General features: G+C 41.2%; 2 protein-coding genes across 3 annotated transcripts; both read right to left on the bottom strand.

The window, feature by feature from the left end:
* Positions 1 to 433: 433 nt before the first annotated feature.
* polr3b (polymerase (RNA) III (DNA directed) polypeptide B) lies at positions 434 to 18,897 on the bottom strand. 2 transcript variants are annotated; one of them, XM_029523930.1, is made up of 28 exons: positions 18,763 to 18,834; positions 18,581 to 18,613; positions 18,087 to 18,143; positions 17,947 to 18,011; positions 17,794 to 17,869; positions 17,358 to 17,458; positions 17,076 to 17,167; positions 16,812 to 16,929; positions 15,635 to 15,743; positions 14,664 to 14,786; positions 12,485 to 12,601; positions 12,269 to 12,403; positions 10,956 to 11,117; positions 10,354 to 10,554; positions 9,746 to 9,908; positions 8,554 to 8,707; positions 8,385 to 8,459; positions 8,130 to 8,228; positions 7,913 to 8,040; positions 6,340 to 6,549; positions 6,109 to 6,267; positions 5,515 to 5,632; positions 5,211 to 5,353; positions 3,054 to 3,157; positions 1,937 to 2,103; positions 1,656 to 1,769; positions 1,388 to 1,561; positions 434 to 790 (listed from the first exon to the last, which is right to left on the bottom strand). In XM_029523930.1, exons 1-28 carry the CDS (start codon positions 18,832 to 18,834, stop codon positions 661 to 663), a joined length of 3,399 nt encoding a protein of 1,132 aa, XP_029379790.1. In that variant the 3' UTR covers positions 434 to 660. The 2 variants fall into 2 exon arrangements, with proteins under 2 accessions (XP_029379790.1, XP_029379791.1); XM_029523931.1 differs by lacking the exons at positions 434 to 790; positions 1,937 to 2,103 and having other exon boundaries at positions 1,392 to 1,561; positions 18,763 to 18,897.
* Positions 18,898 to 19,505: 608 nt separating this feature from the next.
* Positions 19,506 to 22,242, bottom strand: endouc (endonuclease, polyU-specific C). The gene is made up of 8 exons (XM_029523936.1): positions 22,097 to 22,242; positions 21,929 to 21,985; positions 21,748 to 21,847; positions 21,563 to 21,674; positions 21,336 to 21,457; positions 20,362 to 20,474; positions 20,090 to 20,240; positions 19,506 to 20,007 (listed from the first exon to the last, which is right to left on the bottom strand). The coding sequence occupies exons 1-8, from the start codon at positions 22,105 to 22,107 to the stop codon at positions 19,732 to 19,734; spliced, it is 942 nt and encodes a 313-aa protein (XP_029379796.1). The 5' UTR covers positions 22,108 to 22,242; the 3' UTR covers positions 19,506 to 19,731.
* Positions 22,243 to 22,448: the final 206 nt, after the last annotated feature.

Here is a 22,448-nt window from a genome sequence, read left to right as displayed (position 1 = left end):
GATAAAATGATTAAGAATTAAAAAATATAAAGTAAAAAAAAAAAAAAAGTATTTCCTAAAGATTAGTTCTTCAAATATGAAGAAACCGTATGTGTATTTATTTCCAGAAAATTTGTTTTTTTCCCTATGATTTCAGGATAAGAATAAAAAATAAATAAATAAATAAAAAAAATCACATCGATCTGCTGTGTTCAACTCACATTATTTTTTCATTGTTTCTGCATATATATTGAATTTAGAGCGAGATGTTTAGATTTTGCATTAAATCCTTAGTCTATTGAAACCTGTGACATCACCTGAATACAGAGCCTAACTCAAAAATAAATACAGCTCCAACAACAATGACGAAACTGACAAAGCTTCAGGTGTCTGACATGACAGTAGGAAGGAAATGCCGAGTTAAATGAAAATGTACAAGACACAGGATCTCATTTGTAACTTTTTTGTGACTTTATTGTGTATAGATATGAAGAGCACAGTGAGAAACTATCAACATAAATGAAAACCAGGAAAAACATTAAGAATCATGAACTCTAACAAAAAAATCTGTCTCTTTTAGCTTTTCACTCAAACTTCAAAAGGTTTTTACAACTCAGTATGTTTCAGACAAAAGTTGCTGACTGATCCTTTCACTCACATTTTTTCTGTTTCTGTCCCTGTTCACTCATTGTAACGTGACAGTTTGAGTCGGGGGATGATGTTCATAGATTGCAGCTCCTGGAACAGCAACTTACAGGCGTAGGGGATATGCAGAGAGGAAACGTGGCAGGACGACTTACAGTAGTGACACCTGGAAAACACAAAGTGAGAATCAGACGGGACAGAAGGTAGAAGAGCGGACATCAGCTTGATGACCACTTTCTGGGCCGTGTTGTATTTTAAATTCAACATTAGTTGTTGCACCAGATGCATTTGATCTGAAAAAAATTGAACAATTTCGAGGTGTTTTATTTTTAAGTGGACAGCACTTGGAACAGATTAACCTGAATCCAAAAATTCGAGCTCTGTGAATATTGTAAGGCTAAATTCCATTTTCTTTAATCCAGTTTCACTTTGTGTTAAACGGGGATCAACTCAGTTCCATTCAGGTGACCCAGAAATGATAGACAGATGAAAGACACAGATATTAACTTCCCATACCTCCAAAAAGTTTGTGCTCTTTCAGTACACATTAAGACACACAGGGTCAAGTGAGCTTCTCTGAATGAGATAATGACAAAAGCTCTGGAGTTCACTGTCTTGGGTGTCAAACTATAAAGAGTAGCCAGAGTGAAAAAGTCCAGCTGCAGGTTCAACTCATGGTTTTATCATCCTGACTAAATTAGAAGATGCTGCAGCTGTTGTTCATTCTGATGATGCCCTTTAGATCTGTTGATGTTCAACTTACCACCCAGAGTATCCTAACAGGCCGCATTGTCCGCACACATCCACCTCGAAGGCATCGCTGGAGATCATGAGGCGTTCCAGCAGTAACATGCTCGCTCCATAGCCAATCAGACAGTCCCGTTCCATCTCACCCAGACGCAGACCTCCATCTCTGGAGCGACCCTCTGTTGGCTGCCTGTGGGCAAGGCAGACACATTCAGGAAGAAGCAGGTTTATTCCTGTTGGCCAGATTTCATTGTTTTGTTATTCAAAAAGAAATTCCACATTACCTGGTGAGAACAGCTCTGGGGCCTCGGGCTCTGGCATGCATTTTGTCGAGGACCATATGCTTCAGTTTCTGATAATACACCGGTCCAAAGTAGATGTAAGCCTCCAGTGGTTCTCTGAGGGGGAAAAAAACAAAAAAACAAAACATACAATTGAGCTAATTCATTCATAAATATCTAGTCGCACCACAATAGAGAATATTTGCTGAAATGACGGAGGGTGATAATTTTTGATATAATAATTTGAATTCATTCATGACATAAAACCTGGTCTTTTTTATTACCCAGTGATTCCTGAGGTGACGTAGTCTTTGCCCTGGTAGTTGTATCCATAACGGATGAGATCCTCACACACATCCTTCACCTTGCTGCCTCCAAAAGCCGTACCATAGTGAAACCGCCCATCTAGAACTCCTGCCTTCCCAGCCAGAAGTTCAATCAACTTCCCTACCTGACAGAATAAGACACACTTTCAGACATCATGAAAGAAAACAAGGTAAAAAAAAAAAAAAAAGTGATGGCTCAGCACTTTATTTACATCTTTTCCTGGCACCAAACGTTGATGTGGGTGAGGCAAGGTAGCACATGTACGGCCTGGGACTGGAACCAAATGGCCTAAGGATGACTGATTTCAATAATTCCACTGAGGTCGCACCCAGAGGACCCCTGACCCCTTCACATAAAAGGAAACACCTACTCTCATTTCACTCTCAAGCCACAGACACATCCTCCCAGTCCAAACATTTCTGGATCTTTTCCATGACAACCACAGCTTGCAAACACACTGCCACCGACGACTTCAGCAGTAAAGATCATTCAAGTTTTTACAGTGTAAAGGACAAAGAGCAGGGCAGATACTGGGCCAAGTTTCATGTCATTCACATTCAGCACCATCCTACAGTTCAGATGTACTGCACGTCTTTGATAAAAGTTGCTGCACGAGGCGGCTTTGCTGGGAGCCGTCACTGCAACAACAAATATCTGTGAACGCTAAGATTGCTGCTTAGCCCCATCAATGGACGTGTGCTCTGGAAGCCAACGATAACCCGGAGAGGAGAGGAGCAGGGATAATGAGGGTTTTGTCTCACAAGAGCCGACACAAACTTATGAAGAGCGACGGTCAGAGAGACCGAGGTGATTCAGACTGAGCTCGCAGCCAAAAATCCCAAATAACAACTGGATTGGTTCTGGATTAAATACCAAACTGTCACCTTTCCACTTAAACTCATTCTGATGATTGACAAATCATTTTTTAAGCACAAATGCCAAACCTTGGCAGATTCAGATTTCCTTTTATCTTTTATATGACTGAATATTGCATATATTAGGAAAAATAATTAATACATGATTTATTAGTAAATGCGAGTAGCAATGTTTTCCCACAGCTGCGAGGAGTCGTACCGTCATTCTGGAGGGATATCCATGAGGGTTCATGATAATATCTGGGCAGATGCCCGAGTCACAGAACGGCATGTCCTCCTGTGGGACGATGAGTCCACAAACACCTGAAACATACGCAATCAAATGCAGACATACTCAGAAAACATATGGAAGTCAGTCCATTCACTGTACAGTTAAGTGTTATATCGATGCCATAAAAAGGAGTTAGTCAAAAATATCTGGTATCTAAAATGCCATACAATTTTTTTTAAAAGTCAAACGTCTTCATTTCAGCATCTGACGTGGAGATTCAGTGTTATTCTCAGTTTTGGACATGATGGACATTTTTCATTTATCTGCACAGACAACTAGATAAAAAAAATGGTTTGCTGTGTGTGTTGCTCTTGAAAGTTTGGTCTGGACGTCTGGTAGAGCATGACATTTCCATACTCATGTGGACACACACGGTGCTCCACACGATTCACATGACGTGGGGGACAAGCACCCTGGTAGCTAGGAGTTTAAGTGTGAGTGCAAATGTTTGCTGAGGGGCCGAGGCACTCTTCCCTGGCCAGGGTAAACAGATTGTAGACCCATTTGCAAATGAAAAAAAGAGAAAGAGGAGAGAAGAGAAGGAGAGCAGGAAGTGGAGAAAGGTGCTTAGTTTGACAGGGAGACCAGGATTACACATCCATGACTTTCAGTTCAACTCAGAGGAAGTGGAGGGGATCAAGTGGAGGAGATACTGAATCCGAGCACGTGGGAAAAATTGACTATTAGCCGACCAGTCAGCGTCACAGCACACAGCAGACTTTTGATGCCTTACAGGATATTGTAACAGGATGTTGACCGGGAACAAGTGCAACTTACTGGAAAGTCATCCAACAGCAGGAAGAAGGTGAAAAGAAAAGAGAAAAAGGAGAGTGCGTCAGGGCCAGAAGAGAAGGTGAAAGGGGAATATAAAAAGGAAAGAAAAGGCAGTTCACAAAAAAAGTTTGACTATCGGGATAAATGTAGGATGAAAGAGAGGAGGAAGGGGAGAGAGAGAGAGAGAGAGAGAGAGAGAGACTAGTTCCCATATCAGACATCCTCAGTGTTGTTTGTTTTGTGTGAAAGTGAATGATAAAAGAGGCATGAAATCAGCAGAGAAAGGCAAGACAACAGCAAGGGTCCACAGCCCTCCATCACAGCTCATACAGCGCCATGCTGGAGCACCGCACAATGGGCCCCTACTACTGACAACTTCTCTACCTCCTCCCCCACCTCCACAGCTGTGTGTGTGTGTGTGTGTTAGAGACCAGTAAATAATTAACTTATTCTGCTCTGCTGACCAGGACTTATGAGACTAGTCATGAGTAGCTGGGAGATCTATTGCTGCGGCCAAATTCACTTCTAATTAAATAATAAAACCTTGATTTAGGATTCAGTTCAGGATTCTATTCAAAATAAAGTTAAGCATGAAATTTGGTTATTTCAATACAAAAACCCCACTGCAAAAAGTTTTGACAGACTTCCTACTTCCTAAATTAGTGGTAAACACCTCACCTGTATTATTGTATCTGAATAAGAAGGAAATAAATATAAAAAACAGACATACATCAGTTACACATCTGGGGGCTTTCCATCCAGATCTCCTAGAGCTAACCCCGTGGCGACCTCTCTCTCTCTCCGTCACTGAGATAGAAGACTTTGTCTCATCCTGAGCTGACCGCCAAGTGGCCACCGTGTTAATGAAGAGAGTAAATTATGCAAGGCGCCAGTTAGCTTTTTGATTAAAACATCATACCAGCCCTCTATAGGGGAGGTGCTGCAAAACAATGGAGGTTGTAAACACTTTTTCCCCAGTAGCAGCAGAATACTGCTGGGGTGTAATAAATTTGCATAGTCTGGCACAGGACAAAGGGGCCAATTAATTGAAAAGAGCTCTTGAAAGATGAGGACAGGGGGGGCAGTGACAGAGCAACAGCCACTGGGACTTGACTCAACAAATGCTCCGACACAGAGACGACCAAAGATTTTTTTTTTTTTTTTTTGGTCCAGTCATTTAAAATCTCCCACAACATGTCATTCAAGTGGAGATTATTTCTGCAGTTTTCTGTATTGTGAGCATTCTGGTTTGAGCTCAACATGCTGCCCTCATTTAAGAAAGAAGATGTGTGACAGCGCTGAGGTTGGCACCTTTCTGTCCATGCCGACTGCTGAATTTGTCTCCTATCTCTGGTCTCCTAGTCTGTCTCAGGAGGATCTTGATGAGAAAAGCATCTTCAGCATTGGACGAGATCATCACCTTCTCAATGTACGAGTCAGTGGAGCCCTTATAGCTGCAAAGAAAGTCAGCAGAATTATTATTTTTTTTTCCACTGTAGGATGTGAGACAAACGTTTTGTTGGTGTTTTCCATGTCTACATAGAGGAAGTATGCAGCAAGGTGACACATGCTGAGGTCACAATGAACGTATCAGTGTGGGTGGGTGTGCACTCACCTGATGGGCACGTCTCTGTACTGGGGCTGGCCTGGCTGGGTACTGCCCTCCAGTGGTGTTTGGGTGACAGTTGGCATGGATTTGTTCACCAACACCTGCTTGTTTTCCACTTTCTCACCTGTGGCACAGACAAGACAGACCACGGATGTCAGCATAAAGTAAAGGTCAGCATGAACTTGTTCAGGGGAGATGTGTCCAACATGCACCAACAACAGGCAGTCTTCACCTCCTTTGCATTTCACTCTCACGATGATTTTAATCCTCTGTGGCATTTTATCTTCTCAAACAATATTACATTTCTCTCCTGCATCAGCAAAACTTTTCTCTTATTTCTATGACTATAATGATCTCCCCAACTACAGTTGCTGCTCTGGCAAAACACAGCAGCTACTTATTGTGTTGCTCAAACTATGTGTCTTTGCTATTACACATTTCAACATCTATAGCATATAAATGAAGTGAAGCTCTGCAAATGACTGCACATTTAAAGACCCTGTGTAATATTGATAAGGTCAAACACATTTAGTGGAGCAGTTTAGTCTGGTGAGGAGTAGCAAAGCATGCTGCGTCTCTCCTGGTCCTGCTGATACTCACCAGGGGAGCAGATGCCATCAGCATCCAGAATGTTGTGCCTCCAGATGGGCTTTCGTGTGGCAGCGTCCAACATAGGCCCCATCACCTTATCAAATGTCTGGTTGGTATAACGCCGCAGTATACATTTAGTATTTTTATAGACAAGACAGCGGCCAAATCCTGAAAAGAGAGCACACACGTTAACCTGTCTGTTACCTGAACTGATCTGTGCTGAGATATTGCAGGTCTCACCTCTGTCAAGTGAGGCTTTGTTGAGGACCAAAGCGTCTTCAATGTCATAGCCGCTGTAGCTCATCACAGCTACAGTGGCATTTTGGCCAGCAGGCAGTTTCTCAAAGTCAATCAGCTCAATGGTCTTCGTTTTGACCATGGGCCTCTGCGGGTAGGCGAGTAGGTACATCAGAGTGTCAATACGGTTCCTCTGGTTGTAACCGATCGTACCTGCAGAAGAGATAAATATAAGGTCAGTAATATGCAGCCATCCATCTTCTTTCGCTTTTCCATTTCTGGGTCACGGGGGTGCTGGAGCCAATCCCAGCTCACTCTGGGTGAGGGCAGGGTACAGAGACAAACAACCACTCACACTCTGTCAGACCTACAGACAATTTAGAGTCACCAGTTAACCCAAACATGTCTTTGGATGGTGGGAGGAAACCAGTGCAGGCACGGAGAGAACATTCAAACTGCACACTGAAAGGACCCAGGCCTGAGAACCGAACCATGACCTTCTTATTGTGGGGCGACAGTCCTACCCCACTATGCTGCCCAGATCAGTAATATGTGGAAAACAATTTCTGTAACTCATTGACATTTATCCGTATTATATTCATATTTTTAGTGTTTCACCACAGATACTAAGTGACTATCTATAGATCAATTATTGGATGTGTTTAATCCTCTGCTGGGCAGGTCAGCGCTGAGTCTGTATTAGTATTAACTCAGGAGTGCAGTGGAGAACGGGGCCAGTTATGACATAAAGCCTGGCCTCCCCGGAAGCCTTGACATTTGTCAGATGCTATTACTTCACAATCAGGCTACAAGCACAGAGTCTGTGATAATAGGCCTGGGCCACACAACCAGATTTGCACATGTATAGGGCTGTCCACACAAAACAGACAAGGCAGAGGATATTGTGCCAAATATAGTTCCAGTCTGTGTTTTTGTAAAGATAGGGGGGAGGGGAGGAAGCAATGGACGGAGGTAAAGCAGTGGGTTGGGGGGTGACAGGTTCTTACGAATGTTAGAAGGGCTGTTTGGGGAAGTTTTGGTTACCAAGGAGCTACGGGTGCACACTCTGTGGTCTTTTGCAGCTGAGCACACTGACCCCCTGAGCACAGCCAGAGCAGACACAATGAATTGCTAATGACACTCTGGGTGACTGGCAGGGAAAGGGCCTCTGCACATACAGCACAATAGAGAACCAACACAAGCCCCCCATGTTTTATGTCCATGCACATACACACCCTGAGAGAGACACACACACACACACACGAAAAACACTCAATCACATATACAAATGTATTCTGACAAGAGGTAGAGCAGAAGCAGTTTTAGGGAAGACCAACCAGCAGGCTTCTTGTATCTATGTTGTTTGTTATTCTAATGTCCTTTTGTATGAATTTCACTTGTGCAAATAAAGTGCTAAACTCTGAACCAGCAGGCTTAAGAATAGTGTCTATGTGAGATCAATTTACTGTAAGTGTGTGTGTGTGTGCGCAAGAAAATAGTGCAGCTGTGTCGAGGATGTTTAAGAAAGGATTTGAGATCTTCACATTTCAATGACCTGTTGCTGACTGAGTCTTACCCATGGCCTGTTTGCCCATAGCGCACTGGTATGTGTTCCTGGGCGATTGGTTGTGGTGGGGATATGGGATGAGGCCAGCACACACCCCCAGCAGTGTGAAGGGCTCGATCTCCAAGTGTGTTGTGTCTCTGCCCAAATAAAAAATGATATAGATAAAAGAGGAAAGAAGCACAGCATGTCGGGTGACATCAGGATCTTTTCCGGTTATGTGACTGACTTGTTAATCATGTGCTCATAAAGGGCGATCTGACAGTCGTTCTCTTCATTGACATCCAAGTATTCCACCAGACCCTCATGCAGGAAATCCTCAAAGGTTCTGGAATTAAAAAAGTCATCAAAACAAAACAAGTTATATAAAAAGCTACTTCAGTCAGTGGTCACATTTAATGTTATCAAAAAATAAATAAATAAACATATGTGCTCTTAGAGTGCATTATGCTCTCCCACTAGTTTTCCTGACCCCCAGCCTCACCTGTAGCCCTGTGAAAGATCTTCAATGTGTTTGTTTTTCACCATCGGTTGTCCCTTCTTCACGATGATGTATGGCCTGATGGGGAACGACACAAAAAGTCACTCAAGCTTGAAACTCTGTGATCAAAAAAAAAAAAAAAAAATTGATGGTGGTCTTCTATCCTCCCCACCTGCAGAGCCGACCTCCATCAGACGAGATGTAGACACAGCGGTCGGTCAAGTTGGTGGAAATGGACACAAACTCGTTGATGAAACCAGCCCTGCGCATCAGTCTGAAGGTGCTGATCAACTTATGATGGTCTCTAATTACACCAAGAATATTACCTGTGGAACACAGACGGGTGGGCAGACATACAGACAGACTCAATGCACACATTCAAAAAAAGAAAAAAAAACAAAACACTCAAACTGTTACCAGTCGTTAACGTACAATATCTTTCAATAAAATATACAGTGCAACCCACGTGGGAGTCAGTAATGTACAAGTGTAACTAACTTTGATTAAAGGAATAACTGTATGTTTGTTTTCTTATTTATCAGACTTTTGATTGTAAGATTGATTGATTGGGCTGAGCACAGCCACTGGAAGATTTTTTATTTTTTTTTTTGGCTTTGTTCTGTCAATAATTGTCAGATGTGTGTCCTGCTCATCTTTTTAGTTTGTATGTATAGTTTTCCAAGTAGTGAACACACAGACTAGCAGAAAATGTATAATTTTTTTTTGTAGTCATTTGACTAATTGTCTCAGTTCTGCGCTGAAGAAAGATCCATGACGGAACAAAAAGCTGCTGTAGGTAGGTTTTAATGAGAGCTTTGGTTAAATTCTGACTAAAAAGAAAAAGAAGAACAGCAGGCATATACAGTACAGCACTCTGGGCCTCCATGACTGGTGAAAATAGAGCCCAAAATGCCTGCAGGGGTTTGTTCATATCAAGTGCGACAGACAAATGAGTGGAGAACACAGGAGACACTGTGCGCCGCCTCTGTGTGAGGGCACATTTGCAGTGAACACAGTCTGAAGGGCTTTGACACCTGCTGCTACCAACTAATTAAATGGTGTGGCAGCTAATATAATTTGACAGTTATCTGTAGCAAGACAAACATATACAGTAATTAAGGAGCCAAGTTCTGACTCAAGAATAATACCTACTGCTGCCATGAAATTAATGACTTATCAGACGTTCGCAAAATGCAAAATTGCCTTTAGCAAACTAAATTGAATATTTCCTCCATTATGTTCATAAGCAATCCATTTAATACAGGGAGGATTAGACTTTCTTTTCAAGTGATCTAAAGCAAAAACATCCAGAGCTATTTTTCTCTCTTTATTTATTAGGCTCTACCGCTGCAGAGAAGTTTTACCATTGAGGAAGACGAGGAAGACACTCGGGTAGGCCAGCTCCTCCCCACACAGCAGGTTGACGTCTTCTACCCCCAGGTTGAAGGCCAGTTTGATGATTGGACCGTCCTCCATGTCGGTGGTGATGTGGGTCATCAGAGCCAAGTTCTTCACCAGACCACAGGCCTACAGAACCCGAACGGTGATAGAAACCAAGAACGCGTGTGAAAAGTGCAGATTTCTGTGTTTACTCTGTACAAAGCTGCATACAACAGATACGACCACACAGGCAAATGATCAGACAGAATGGAGTTTTGATGACTTTTTCAAGCTGCTATTCTCTGATTCTTTACACCGAAAACTGACGCAGACCTGCTCAGTGCAACCAAACTTGCAGACCTTGATTATAGCTCTTCATATTTAAGGTTTACTGAAGGCCAACAAACTTAAAGCAGTACATTCTTTCTGAGATAGTCAGAGTATTCGTAAAAGAGATCTCACATGACGATTAATGATTTGCTAATGTATTATCTTGTTTGCTTACATTAAATGAAATAATCCGTATACAAGACATCTGCTGTGGTTAAGACCAAAGGTTTTACCTCACTGGGTGAGGCTGCAGCTCACTCACCTCTCCCTCAGGAGTGTCAGACGGACACAGCATGCCCCACTGTGACGGCTGCAGGGAGCGTGGCCCGCTGACCTTCCTGGTCTTCTCAAACTGGGAGGAGATCCTGGTCATCATGCCAAGCGCTGAAATATAGGAGAGACGAGACAAGACCTGGGTGACACCCTGACGGTCCATCTTGAATCTCTTCAGCGACCAGTTACCCTTTTGACACACAGAAAGGAGAGGCATGATTTAAATCACATTTGTTAACATCAGTTTGCTGTGATAACAGTGTTCTCAGCTCAGATGGTGTCCATTTTAGATTCAATTTCTCCTGTTTGTTTTTGTTTTGTTTTTTTTAAATCACGTAGAAGACTTAAAAGTTTTTGTTTTGAAATCTTTATGCTGTTCTAACACAGATGACCTACTATTGTTACAGATCGTGTATTGAAGCATAGAGCTGATATTTCTCCTTTAATCAGCAGATAGTGAGTGTTTCCTTGAATGAAAGTAGTCGCTGGTAGTTTTATGAAGTCAATTAAATATATAGGTTTATTTCTGAACTATGTTCCTCTCCAGCGGAAAAACATGATCTGCATTATCCCAGATGTGAGCACACCCACCGTGGATATGGCATTGACCATGCCGTTGGTGATTTGATCCTGCCGCATGTGCTTCACCACATCAAACTGAGCTGCTCTCTGCTTGGGGATGATCTGGTCGGCGATTTTCTTCAGCTCAGAGTTAAACTTCTTAAACAGATCTTCAAACAGCAGAGACAGAAGCTAGGAGAGACAGAAAAACACAGCAATGTTTTTTTTTAAATGATATTTTTTACTTGTCAAGCCTCCAAAGTGAACACAGTGAGAACAACGATCATCTCAGAGTTTCAGACCGCCTGTTTCTTCACACAGTCTGACCCTCAGATCTCCTGGCAGGTTACATTTGCTCATGTCTCTACTCAATGTTGAGGTACATTTACAGTCAGATTAAATAACCAGGTGTGCCGGCTCACTGATAAGCCTGACCTGGCCTCTGTCCCAGGTCCCTGTCTGCCTTCCCCAGACCTACAGGAGGCCACATCTCTCACACCCCCCTCCTTCCCTATGCATTAGCATACATCAAAACAAACAGGCAGCACTGCTTGAAATTAATAAAGAAATTAAGCTTCCGTTGCACAGCCAGGCCAATTAGTTGAATGTCAGGGAACCATAATTGGAGAGTGAGGAGATTGTTGGCGTTGTTAGTGTGTAAGCCCCCTATTGAAAGAGGGCTCTGTGCTCCCCCTCCTCCCATCTCCTGCTCCTTCTACAGAGCAGGTTGGGGTGGGGAGGGGGGGGGGAATTAAAGGCCTTAAGACAGCAGTAATTACATTATCAGAGCTGGGCCTGCGGATTAGCTCAATCGCTCCAGTCAAGGCAGCAATTCTATTGTCATGGTGTTGAAAAATCCCCATGCTCCCTCAGCCTCGGGATTTTGGTGCCACCGCATATCTCCCTCCTGACAAAGCCAGGCTGAAATACAAGGGGATGTGGGACAAAAACAAAACAGAGAAAAACAAAGCTGAACGAAAATAATGAGAGTCTTATTAAAATGAGGTGGTAGGAACAAAGATGCAGGTGAAAGATCAGGGCTGGAGCAGCCGCTGTCCTCTGGTCAATTCCTGTGATCCATTTGCACCAAAGAATAAGTGTTATGGGCACATTTATATACACATATTGTAAAAAGCATCAAGCATATTTTTATTTTAGTATTTTTATTTTACTAGTGGCTCTACAAGTAAGAAAAGGTAGCAAACAACTTTCAACTTTAAATTAAATTTAATTGGACTTGCTTTCTCCTCCTGTAATGGGAAATATATGACTGATAGAATGGAGGATTAAATTAGGTTCTGTAGCTGTAAAACTACGTAGAGGAAAGATGCATAGGAGCTTACCTGCCCAGCCAACTCCAGACGTTTGTTGCCATAGTAATCTCTGTCATCCACCTTGTTGTCCCCCTGAGCCAGGATAACTCTCCTCACCATCACGGCGAGGTAAATACACTTAGCTCGAAAGTTAAACTCTTTGACCTGCACATAAAACACGCTTTGATGATACGCTGAAATACGCTGAGTACAGTCATCATTATTCATGTTTTAGTGTTTGCATACAGGCACATGTGTGAGGATAAGAGACGCCAGCAGCTCCCTGGCTTCATCCATCTTCGTCTTCTTTGGGCCTCCCCACATACGCTGTCTCCGCACTTTATTCCCGAGATACCGCAGAGCCTGAGACACGAAGACAGCAGAGCATACTGTCATTAAATGTGACAGAGGATGAAAAAAAAAATAATAATAATAAAAAAAAAAAAAAAAATCAGTAGAATGAAAACAATAATCATGTTACAAGCAATACACAGTACATCAACTGCTGCACTCAAAGGCTTCATTTAAATTAGCTTGATGCTAATTTTCTTGTGAAATGATGTGAGGCCTTTTATAGAGAAAGAGTAAAGAAAACACATGTATCAGGGTTGTGGGAAGTCAAGTGAATCCCAAAGGTCATAGTGCACACAGACACACACACCAAACACCTGAGTCAGTTTGCCTCTGGAGCCCTCTACACATCTATAGAGAGGGTCAAAGGTTAATGAGGCTGAAGCCTTTGGGCAAGACCACCCACCCTGCCATATTTTTTATATATATATACATAAATACATACACATCTATATAATTATTTTGTCTTGAGATGCTGATGAGTTTACAAAATAAAAAGATGACATTCAAATTTGGTTTTGGCAGATTACTTATGATGTGATAACAACGTCCCTTAAATCTTATCTGCCTTTAATTATATAGATCTAGGCCTCATTGTGCTCAATACAATGACTCAATGAATACCATGAAAAGACATCATGGAGGCTGGCAGACAGATGAACCAGAAAGCTGCAGCGACTGGTTGCTAGGAAGCAAATATGGCCTCATCAATGCATCAGTGGTTCCTCTAACAACATAATCTTTATGAAAAACAAATTGGCCAATTGCATCATCTGTAAATGTCAAAGAAAACACGTGGGCCTCCAGAATAAAGACTGAAAAGCATTACTTAACTGAATGGTAAGACAAAACCTTCGTCATCTGATCAAGAAAATGCCGTCCGTCAGCAGCAGTTAATGAGCAGCAGAGTCAATGGGCACATCGGGACTGCCTTGAACATTGTTGTTGTTTTGTATGTAGGCCTACTTACATCTGATGACAATGTTACTGTAAATGTGTTTTTTTCCCCACTTTATTTTTCTGACCAAGTAATAATTAACAATCTGAAATTTGGCTTAACACAAAGGTCTGGTCCCAAATCCAAAATGATGATGTTCCTGCCATGCCATCCTGTCAATGTTATGAAATAAGATTCTTAACAGTTCAACAGGTTGGGGAAATATTTACATCAACAAAATGACCACTGAGGTGTCTAAATATGAAGGTGTTCGCGCAGCTTAGTCTGAAATTAGCTCACTTCTTCATATGTAAAATCTTCTTTGTGGACTCTCAAAGAGACAAGAGGTGTTTCTACAAGGGGTCAGTTGACTTTCTGACACTTGTTGTCACTGTGTGGTTGCCAGGCAACTAAATGAAACAGCTGATGGATGGATTTTCTAGTTGAACCAAACAAGGCTGTTTCCCCCATTTCCTTTATTCTAACTTAAGCTAAACAAATGCAGGCTGCAGCCTCATATTTACTCCACAGACAGTAATAATAATAATAATAATAATAATAATAATAATAAATAATACGCACATTTCCCAAAATGTCTAACTGTTGCTTTAACTCAGAAGTTAAATGGATGGGGTCAGTAAAAATAAAAATAAATATAAATTCCCAAAATACAAATAGTTTCTATATTTAAACCCTGGTGCCCACACAGACATTTTATGTGACGTATGTTGAAAGCTTAATGTTCAAGCTGAAAAACATACGGAAACATCAGGGATATTTTCACAGGCTTTGTTTTAACAGTACAAAATACTGAACACATTGAAGTCCTGGTTCGACACAATAAGTTTGCTTTTTTTAAAGCCTTGTCTTTGGTCTTTCTTTTGTTTTTGTTTTGTTACTAATTACCAACTTTAATTTCATCCTGTGAGGACCATTGTTTAAAAAAGAAAAAAAAAAAGCATGGGCAATGACTGAAATATTTGAAAAATTACCTCTGCAGGTGCAAATATAAGGAGAACTAAAGCCTGAGCCAGACTTCAAAATACTTCTGTGTGTAAAATTCATGGTACATCCCTTTAATTTCATGAACCTGATTTTCATCACATCCTTCTGCTGTGATTGAAGCCACCGAGGTACCTGAGTCTGTGTGAAGATCTGGGCTTTCTGGCACTCCTCCAGGCTCGGGGCAAAGCTGGCCATGACGTGCTCCTCTGTACCGATCATCTGCACTATCTCCTGGTCACTCTCTACCCCCATACCCTGCGTGGGTGACATGGAAACAGTGTGAGAGCTCAGGAATGTGAATCAAATAAAAACGATGAGATAAGAGAGAATATGGGGAGTGACATATAAAAAAAAAACAAAAAAAAAAAAAACAAAGTTACATATTTGATTTGTGCAACCACATAAAGAATCGTACCGAAATGTGCAAATAGAAGACATTTAGCAGCTAAAGTGAGCAGAGCCAGGTCATATAAGAGGTGTGTGCAGAGGGAGGCAGAGGTGTCCTGGGAGTCATGGGGGGCCTGACATTTGCTTATGGAAATGTGAGGCTCTGGGAACTAATCTCATCTCTCTTGCACTGAATCTGAAGTCATTTCTGCAGTCGTGGCTAAACACAGACAGAGTGGAAGAAGTCACCCAGGATATACAACTGCACGGCAAACAGACTGGGGACGCAAACTGTGTCCTGCAGATAATGACTCTAGCTCCCGACACTCAGCTCACTAGTTTACACATTTGAAGAGATTTGTCAGGGACAGAAGCTGATGATGCCAACTGGCTAATTGACATTTTCACTCAGCGCAAATGTCTACACAAGAAAATCAATCTGATGTGAAACAACGGAAATCTACTTCCTCTTTTATAAAAAGTGTCACATTTCCTCTATGCATTTTTTTTTCTTTTTGAGTGAATTAATCTACAGCAAAACAGCGTTCAAACTAAAAAGAGCACATAGAAGAAGTTAGATGAAGTTACTTTTTGGGAAAAAAACTACAGTATTTGGTTCAGTTTGGGGCGCAACAATGCAGAAAACAACAGCTTCATCCAGAATCATCTCGCTGTCTTGCATCGCCCTCTATTGGACAAATCAAAATCTCTTTGACCTTGAATATGATGGCGATGGGCGCATCCTCTGACAGCGTGTTGTGTCTGAGGTAGAATCTTCCTTGTTTAACAATCATATTTGTTCTGCTTTTCTTCTCATGAGTGGAGCTGGAATTGAAAAGACAAATAAACTTAGGAGATGACAGTTTGACACAGAACACTTGAACAGAACAATTAGAAAAGTAATGAAGTTACACAGCGGTTCGTTATTTTTCTTCCTTTCTTTCTATCTTTGCAAATGTCACTTGAGAGCATTAAGAGTCAGGATCCAAAATCTATTTCTATTCTAACAAATGGGTGAAAAACTTTTGAAATAATCTGGGTGGAAGTGTGGAAATAAGACAACAGGAAAGCAACAGGAAAGCAATTTACAAGTACAAGTTTAACCATTAAAATATTAATGAAAAACTAACCAATAAATAAGGAAGCGGTGAGAGAAATTATATTTAGAAATAGGTATACAGAGTTTGCTGCCACTTTTTTTTAAAGAGAAAAAATATTTTTAGGGCATCAAACAATGTGTAGGGATTTACTCACACATATTCTTATTATGGTGTCTTTAACTACAAATTCAAAGTACTTGTTCTTTCATTCCCAATTGGATTTGAAAGAGTGAAAGAAACACTGTTTTTCGAAAATTGTAGCCCATCCAATCGTGCAGGAATTCCCACAAGATATAAAAGTATAAAACTGATGCTGTTTCTTGCTGTATATGGGTCTGTCTGAGTTAAAACACAATGTTTGGTCAATTAAAGCCTGCTGCTGCAAAGAATTATGTTAAAAAATTATATTGTTTCCTTTCACAAAGGAAGTCCCATTTTTTTCTATTCTAAAGAAGATAAAGCTCAAGCATTGAGCCTCCTTTTCTCAGATTGTATAGATATGAACCAGCTACCATCATGGCTGTTACTTAGATACTTCTGGGTAATGAAAGGTTCCACACCAGTCTACTGATCTACAGGTGAAAGGTCAAGAAATGCAGTAATGCACCAATGAAATGCAGAAATAAGGAAGAAAGTAAACAAAGTATTTCTCCCAGTTTAAAAATTGGTTTGAGACAGACTGAGTCTGTGTTTGAGGCGTTACTAGTGCGTTTTTCATTGACCTCTGGAGTAAAATTCTGTCATGCATAAAATGCACCATTTTTAATAAATAAAAGTATCGTCGGCATAGAACCTGGTAACTGAGGCTCCCACTGCACCCTTCCTGTCCTGCTCCACGATGATTCGATTCTTGGACAACTGCTCTTGGATCAGAATGACTTTCTCCTGACCCTTCACAATAAAATAACCTCCTGTGGGGAAAAATGAGCACAGTGTCAAATTAAGTCAATGAGAGTTTAACAGCAACAAATAACTTCAGGTCATGTTCATTGTGTCATGTTCTGGTTTCCATGTACTGAATGTTTTGCTTTGTGTCAACCTCGTTATGACTGTGTACCTGGATCCAGCGGACATTCATTGAGTTTTGAAAACTCCATGGGAGTCTTTCCTGTGAGAACACAGTTTGAGCTTCGAAGCATGATCGGCATCCTGGGAAAAAACACAGTTGAAGGGAAATGGGTAAGAGTGGGGCAAAAGTCTCTACATGAGTGTTTCAATTAGGAACAGCACAGCAGAAGAACACGATGATGTTCCAGACGCTTTGGCTGTGAATATCAGGGATTAAGTTACAATGGCAGGATATGACACAGTGGAAGAACAAAAAGTGTAACTATGATACCGTCCAATCGGCAGAGCATTACGGATGATTCTCTGACTGCCGCGGGTGTACTCGATGTCCACTGTGATGGGTGCAGAGTAGGTCATGTCTCTAAGACGACACTAAGGAAACAAACAGCAGAGTAAACCGCTCTGACAGGTGGACCTGTGGTCATCTTAACGCTGTGACAATGGGCACTTTCCAGGATCACCAAATTAAAAATGCACAAATTATGCATGAAAATTGTAAGTGAATGTATCATTGCTTTTCATGCCCGGTACCATGTACACCGACCTAAATATATTTCATTTTAAAAGATGTTTAAACAGATTCTCAAGTGAGAGAAGCTGGAGTTATTTTTCTCTCAAGTGACTTATTAAGTTTTCATACCACTTAAATAATGTTAAACTATATCCAGAGACACGTGAGAATAACCTGCCACCATCTTTAACAATACCTCATGAGGCGATACTGGTCTAGTTACGTTGAAGCTTTCTTCAACATCGGGCATGCCAACGTAAATGTTGAGGTATCTGGAAGGAAAACAGGTAAGTATGCCAATAACTTAGATTAGTTTTAGCTGGACAGGCGAAGACGTGAGGTTACTTACTTGAGGTACCACATTGGATCAGCATCACTTGTGATTTTCTCATTTGCTTTCATTATTTTCTTAATCTGTAAAGGAAGACACTCATAGTGAAAATAAGGCAGCTGGAACACACTGCGTAACATGCTGGGCTCATGTTTTACCTCCACATTGATGAAATAGTTGAATGAGTCGATGTGCTGCTTCACCAAACCTTTCACCTAGAAAAGATATTAAACCATGAAACAAACCAACAAACAAACAAACAAACAAAGCATGACAGAAACAATTGGTCGAGAAAAAGAAAAAATAATAATGTGACATTATTCCTTTGATGCAACTCGGTATGTAAAATAACGGACATAAAAAAATGATCTGAGTTAAACAAAGAGCTCATAATTTGACTGTCTGTCTTAATGTCACTGGCTGAAGTAAGCAATGCTTCAATTCAACGAGCAAGACTAATATCACATTTTATGATTTTTACACAACATAAGGAACTTTCTCAGACTTGAATATTTCGCGGCGTAACGAAAAACCATCATATGTAATCACACACAGCATGACAAAGATTAACAGGTTGAATTATTGAATTGATTTTAGCTGTAGAAACTCTATTGTAGGTGAGGTGCAGGTACATTCAGGTGAGCTCTGTTACCTTCAGGAAAGCTGGCAATAGTTTCCATTTTTCCTGTCAAAGGATGAGAAGAACAGAGAGAATGATTGTTGTGGTGCATTTCTCACATCACCACAGACAGACACCTGGTGAGCAGCTCAGGTGGCCGGACAGTCCTGTTGGAGTGCAGCCACCACAGAAAGCCTGACCGGCCGTGAACTCACCGCCACGGTGTCGACAGGAGCCGCGAGCTCCTGAGGAGTCATGGCGCCAAAGTCCGAGCCGAGCAGCTCCATGTTTTCATGGGTTCGGCCTCAGACAGTCAGGCCGGAAGCTTCCGCGACACGCGTCCCTCCGGCGTGTCACGCTGTAAACCGACCGTGCGGAAAGAGAGAAATAGAAACGTTCCGCTCTCTGTCGTTTCCTGGAGCTTAAATCATAATTAAAGTTATCTGCTCTTGAAATAATGAGGATCAGAGAATCAGAGAATGAATGTTTGCAAACATTGATATTTGCTAGGAGAGAAAGTTCCTGAGGTGCTTGAAGACTCGTCATTAACTCGCCTCACATTTAGTCAGCTGTTGGGATTTTGGTAATTATTTAAAGTTTTAAATTTAATGATGAAATATACGTTTACTATATTTATCTTTGTGCTGGGATTATCAATCATATTTTTACTATAGTGAAAAAACTATAACTTCCATAAATAACTGCACGTGATGTTTTACTGTAATTCCCTAACATTAGAAGGCCAATTCACCCAAATGGCGCTGTTTGAAAGTGCAGTTAACGAAGCATATCTTCTCTATTCAGGATTATCCAACAATATTAATAGGAATGGTTTGTGTTTATCTTGCTTCATATGTTGTGTCTTCATTAATTAGACTTTTATAGTGAAGGAGTTCAGTCTTTGTAGAAAAAACAAAAGACAAAAACAGAAAGATTTAAGTACTGTAAATGAGCATGAGTTTATTTTGTTTTTATTTCTACACTTAAAAAAAAAAACATTTAAAAAATCATCAGTTATTTTTATTTTTAATGTTATTGTTGTTGCCTTGATGAAGATAGAAACTTTTATTTGTGTGTCCATGATTTCATTAAGCAAGTCTGTGTTGTATTATTAACTGGACCAAAGTCTCTTTGAGTACCTTCTCAAGCCAGGACACATGTGCCATGTTGTGTCAGATACCAATTTAATGTGAACGCTGCACCACATGTCTGTTGTTACTGCTGAGCAGTTTGGGATACGCAGTGCCGAGGGAGCGTCCATGTCGGATGACCACCAGCTCCATCTGACACTGGTCAATGTTGACCAGCACGGTGGTGCTCCTCTCTGTGTTCATCAGGAAGATGACAGTAAAGAGTGCCATCTCAAACTCAGGACTGGTGCCAATGAAGCTGCTCCCAACAGGTTTCACCACACCGTGCCAGCTGAACTGGAGGTTCAGGACATGGTCGTCGTGATCAGGCTGTGGACAGAAATGTGTGGATTTTAAAGACAACGGCTTATTTTATTTGGCCATTTTCTGTCTGATAAACTGTTGTGCTTACCAAGTCATGCTCCCTGGCTTTGTATCCTTTGTAATCCAAGTGGCTATTTTTTTCTTGCAGGTAGAACTGGATCCAGTTGTGAAAACCGACAATCTCTGTTCCAGATTTAGTTTCTCCCACGAACACATGCTCGAATCCACAGGAGTCCAGGCTGGTGGATGTTTCAGTTCAGAAACACAACATAAAATAAGCCATTACTTCAAAATAATGATGTCATATAGACACATAGACACAAGTGTCTGTATCTTATGATGACCATTTCAGAATCTCACCCTGCATTTCTCTGTCTGTGGTAGAGGTGGAACCAGATCAAGTTTAGCTGATTCTTAAACAGCCTCAAGTTTGAGCTGGACTGTCCTTTGCTCACCAGATACCTATGAGCCCGCTGTGAAGAAATCACATTTATCACATTCATAACTCGAGTGCAAGGCTTTCTCCCGGGAAAGAAAGAAAAAAAAAAAAAAAAAGTCTCATGAGGAATATGACAGATGACAACTTAGCTGCAACACATGTAAACTTTATAATATTCTTTGAAGTATGTAAATTCTTCAAATGAACAATGGTCATCAATATACAGAGCTGCATTGTATTGTGCTTCTTTTTATTTTTTAGTTTATCTGCATGTTTTTTTAATGTACATTTTTTTTTTACGTTTACTTTTTTCAATGGTTCTTTTCTAATTTTCCTTTTTGTTGTATTGCTGTGCTGCGCTGTGCATGATGGTACCAATGAAGTAATTTCCCCCTAGAGATTTACTTTATGCTTACACTGGGAGATGCCTCTGCATTTTATAACAAGCTTGACTCAATTATGTAATGTTCTTTTGGAGAAAAGGCTTTTGCCCTACAGCCATCTAGTGCGTTTTCTCCGAAATACAATCAGCCAAGAAGTACAACATGTTCACATTTTCCAGGGGTCCTCTTTGGGGAGACAACTGAGGCCAACACATTCCACAGCTGTAGACAGATGTTTTGTGTTTTCCTTCGCTCTCTCTCTATCAAGTAATGTGCTCAATGTTGGACTGAGGCAGGAAGAGACAAAAGGCCCAAAGGAGTAGCCTCCAGCCCACTCCGAACCACAAAATGCAGGAAAATAAAACCAGAAACAGTTAGTGCAAAGCAAAAGAATTTCTATAAATTACATATGATCTTAATAGAAGATATGTAAACAAATGTATAAGAGCAGAACTGAGCTATTAAAATGTGTTGCCTGCTTGATGCAACCAGTTGTGACATGTTTAATTTACCTTCATGACTTCTGTCTCTAAGACGGCATCCAGGAAGAGATTAATCTCAGTCTGCTCCTCTGTTGTGACTCGTTCTGTCACGCCTGTGGACCGCTCATAGTTGTCCAGAAGTTTCATGAACCCTGCAGCAACAGAAATCTGATTATAGTCGGGACGCCTCCGCATCAACTTTTTTTTTGGATCAGAAAGTGAGAACTAGTTTCTGCCTCTGGTCCATAGACACTTACTGGAGATTGTAGTTGCGTTCTTAAGTTTGTTCTCATTGACGTTGGAGAAGAGAGGATAGGTAGCGTAATCCCGCACAACCTGGCTGCCCTGGCTCACATAACTTGCCCTCCCCTATGTCCAAACACAGAATACAGCCTGGTAAAAACTGAGGGGTGCATGTCGTGAATAAAAATGTGTTGCATACCTGAACAGAAATTGTGTAATCTATCCCAGATTTCATGCGATTCACATCCAACCTCCACAGCTCATTAAAAAGATTGGATAGTTCCTGGTTTACAGCTGGCCTGTTACAGAAAGTACACACTGCTGAGAAAATCCCAATAATCACAGTGACTTATTAGGAATCTTGCTTTAGTCTTCTGTACCTGGATGCATTCAGCCCACTGAGAAGCACCGAAAGAAGGACGAGGACTCCACAAAACCTGCACATCACACATTTGAAATATTTAAATAGAGAGAAACAGCCTGCTCACTCTGACTCCAGGAATATACATTTTCAGGTGAATGTAAAAGTCAAAAATAAGAAGAAATACCTTGCAGCCATGATACTGGTGTCTGCTCCTTCAGATGGGACCACAGCTGAGTGCTCAATGGTGTGCTTCCCCGCTCGTCAGTCCGTGTCCTACAGCTGCACATGGGCAACTGGCCGAGATGGAGCCCCTCAGCTCTGAGGTCCACACACCAGAGGGCGCTTTGTCTCTGGGAGGTTTCTCTTCAGATTTAATGCATTTAAGTGAAAGCAGTTAGGCATCAAGCACAACTTCAAATCCACTCATGTTTTTCTCAGTTCCTTTCGCTTTTCAGAGAGTTGTCAGATAAAAACATGTTTAAAAAAAAAAGAAAAAAGAAAACATCTAACACAAGTGCAGATGCCACTTGAAAGAA

This window comes from Echeneis naucrates, chromosome 16, assembly GCF_900963305.1.
Source record: "Echeneis naucrates chromosome 16, fEcheNa1.1, whole genome shotgun sequence".
Classification (NCBI taxonomy): Eukaryota; Metazoa; Chordata; class Actinopteri; order Carangiformes; family Echeneidae; genus Echeneis; species Echeneis naucrates.
This window is presented reverse-complemented; position numbering and strand designations above follow the sequence as displayed.

Coding starts and splice junctions, on each gene's coding strand:
- polr3b (XM_029523930.1), bottom strand. CDS start 18,834: ATGGAGCTGCTCGGCTCGGACTTTGGCGCCATGACTCCTCAGGAGCTC. Junction 17,459..17,793: donor GACCAGTATCGCCTCATGAG/GTATTGTTAAAG, acceptor TTGTTTCCTTAG/TGTCGTCTTAGAGACATGAC. Junction 8,229..8,384: donor GATCTTTCACAGGGCTACAG/GTGAGGCTGGGG, acceptor TTTTAATTCCAG/AACCTTTGAGGATTTCCTGC.
- endouc (XM_029523936.1), bottom strand. Junction 21,848..21,928: donor AGTGGGCTGAATGCATCCAG/GTACAGAAGACT, acceptor TTTCTGTAACAG/GCCAGCTGTAAACCAGGAAC. Junction 20,241..20,361: donor CACAGACAGAGAAATGCAGG/GTGAGATTCTGA, acceptor AACATCCACCAG/CCTGGACTCCTGTGGATTCG.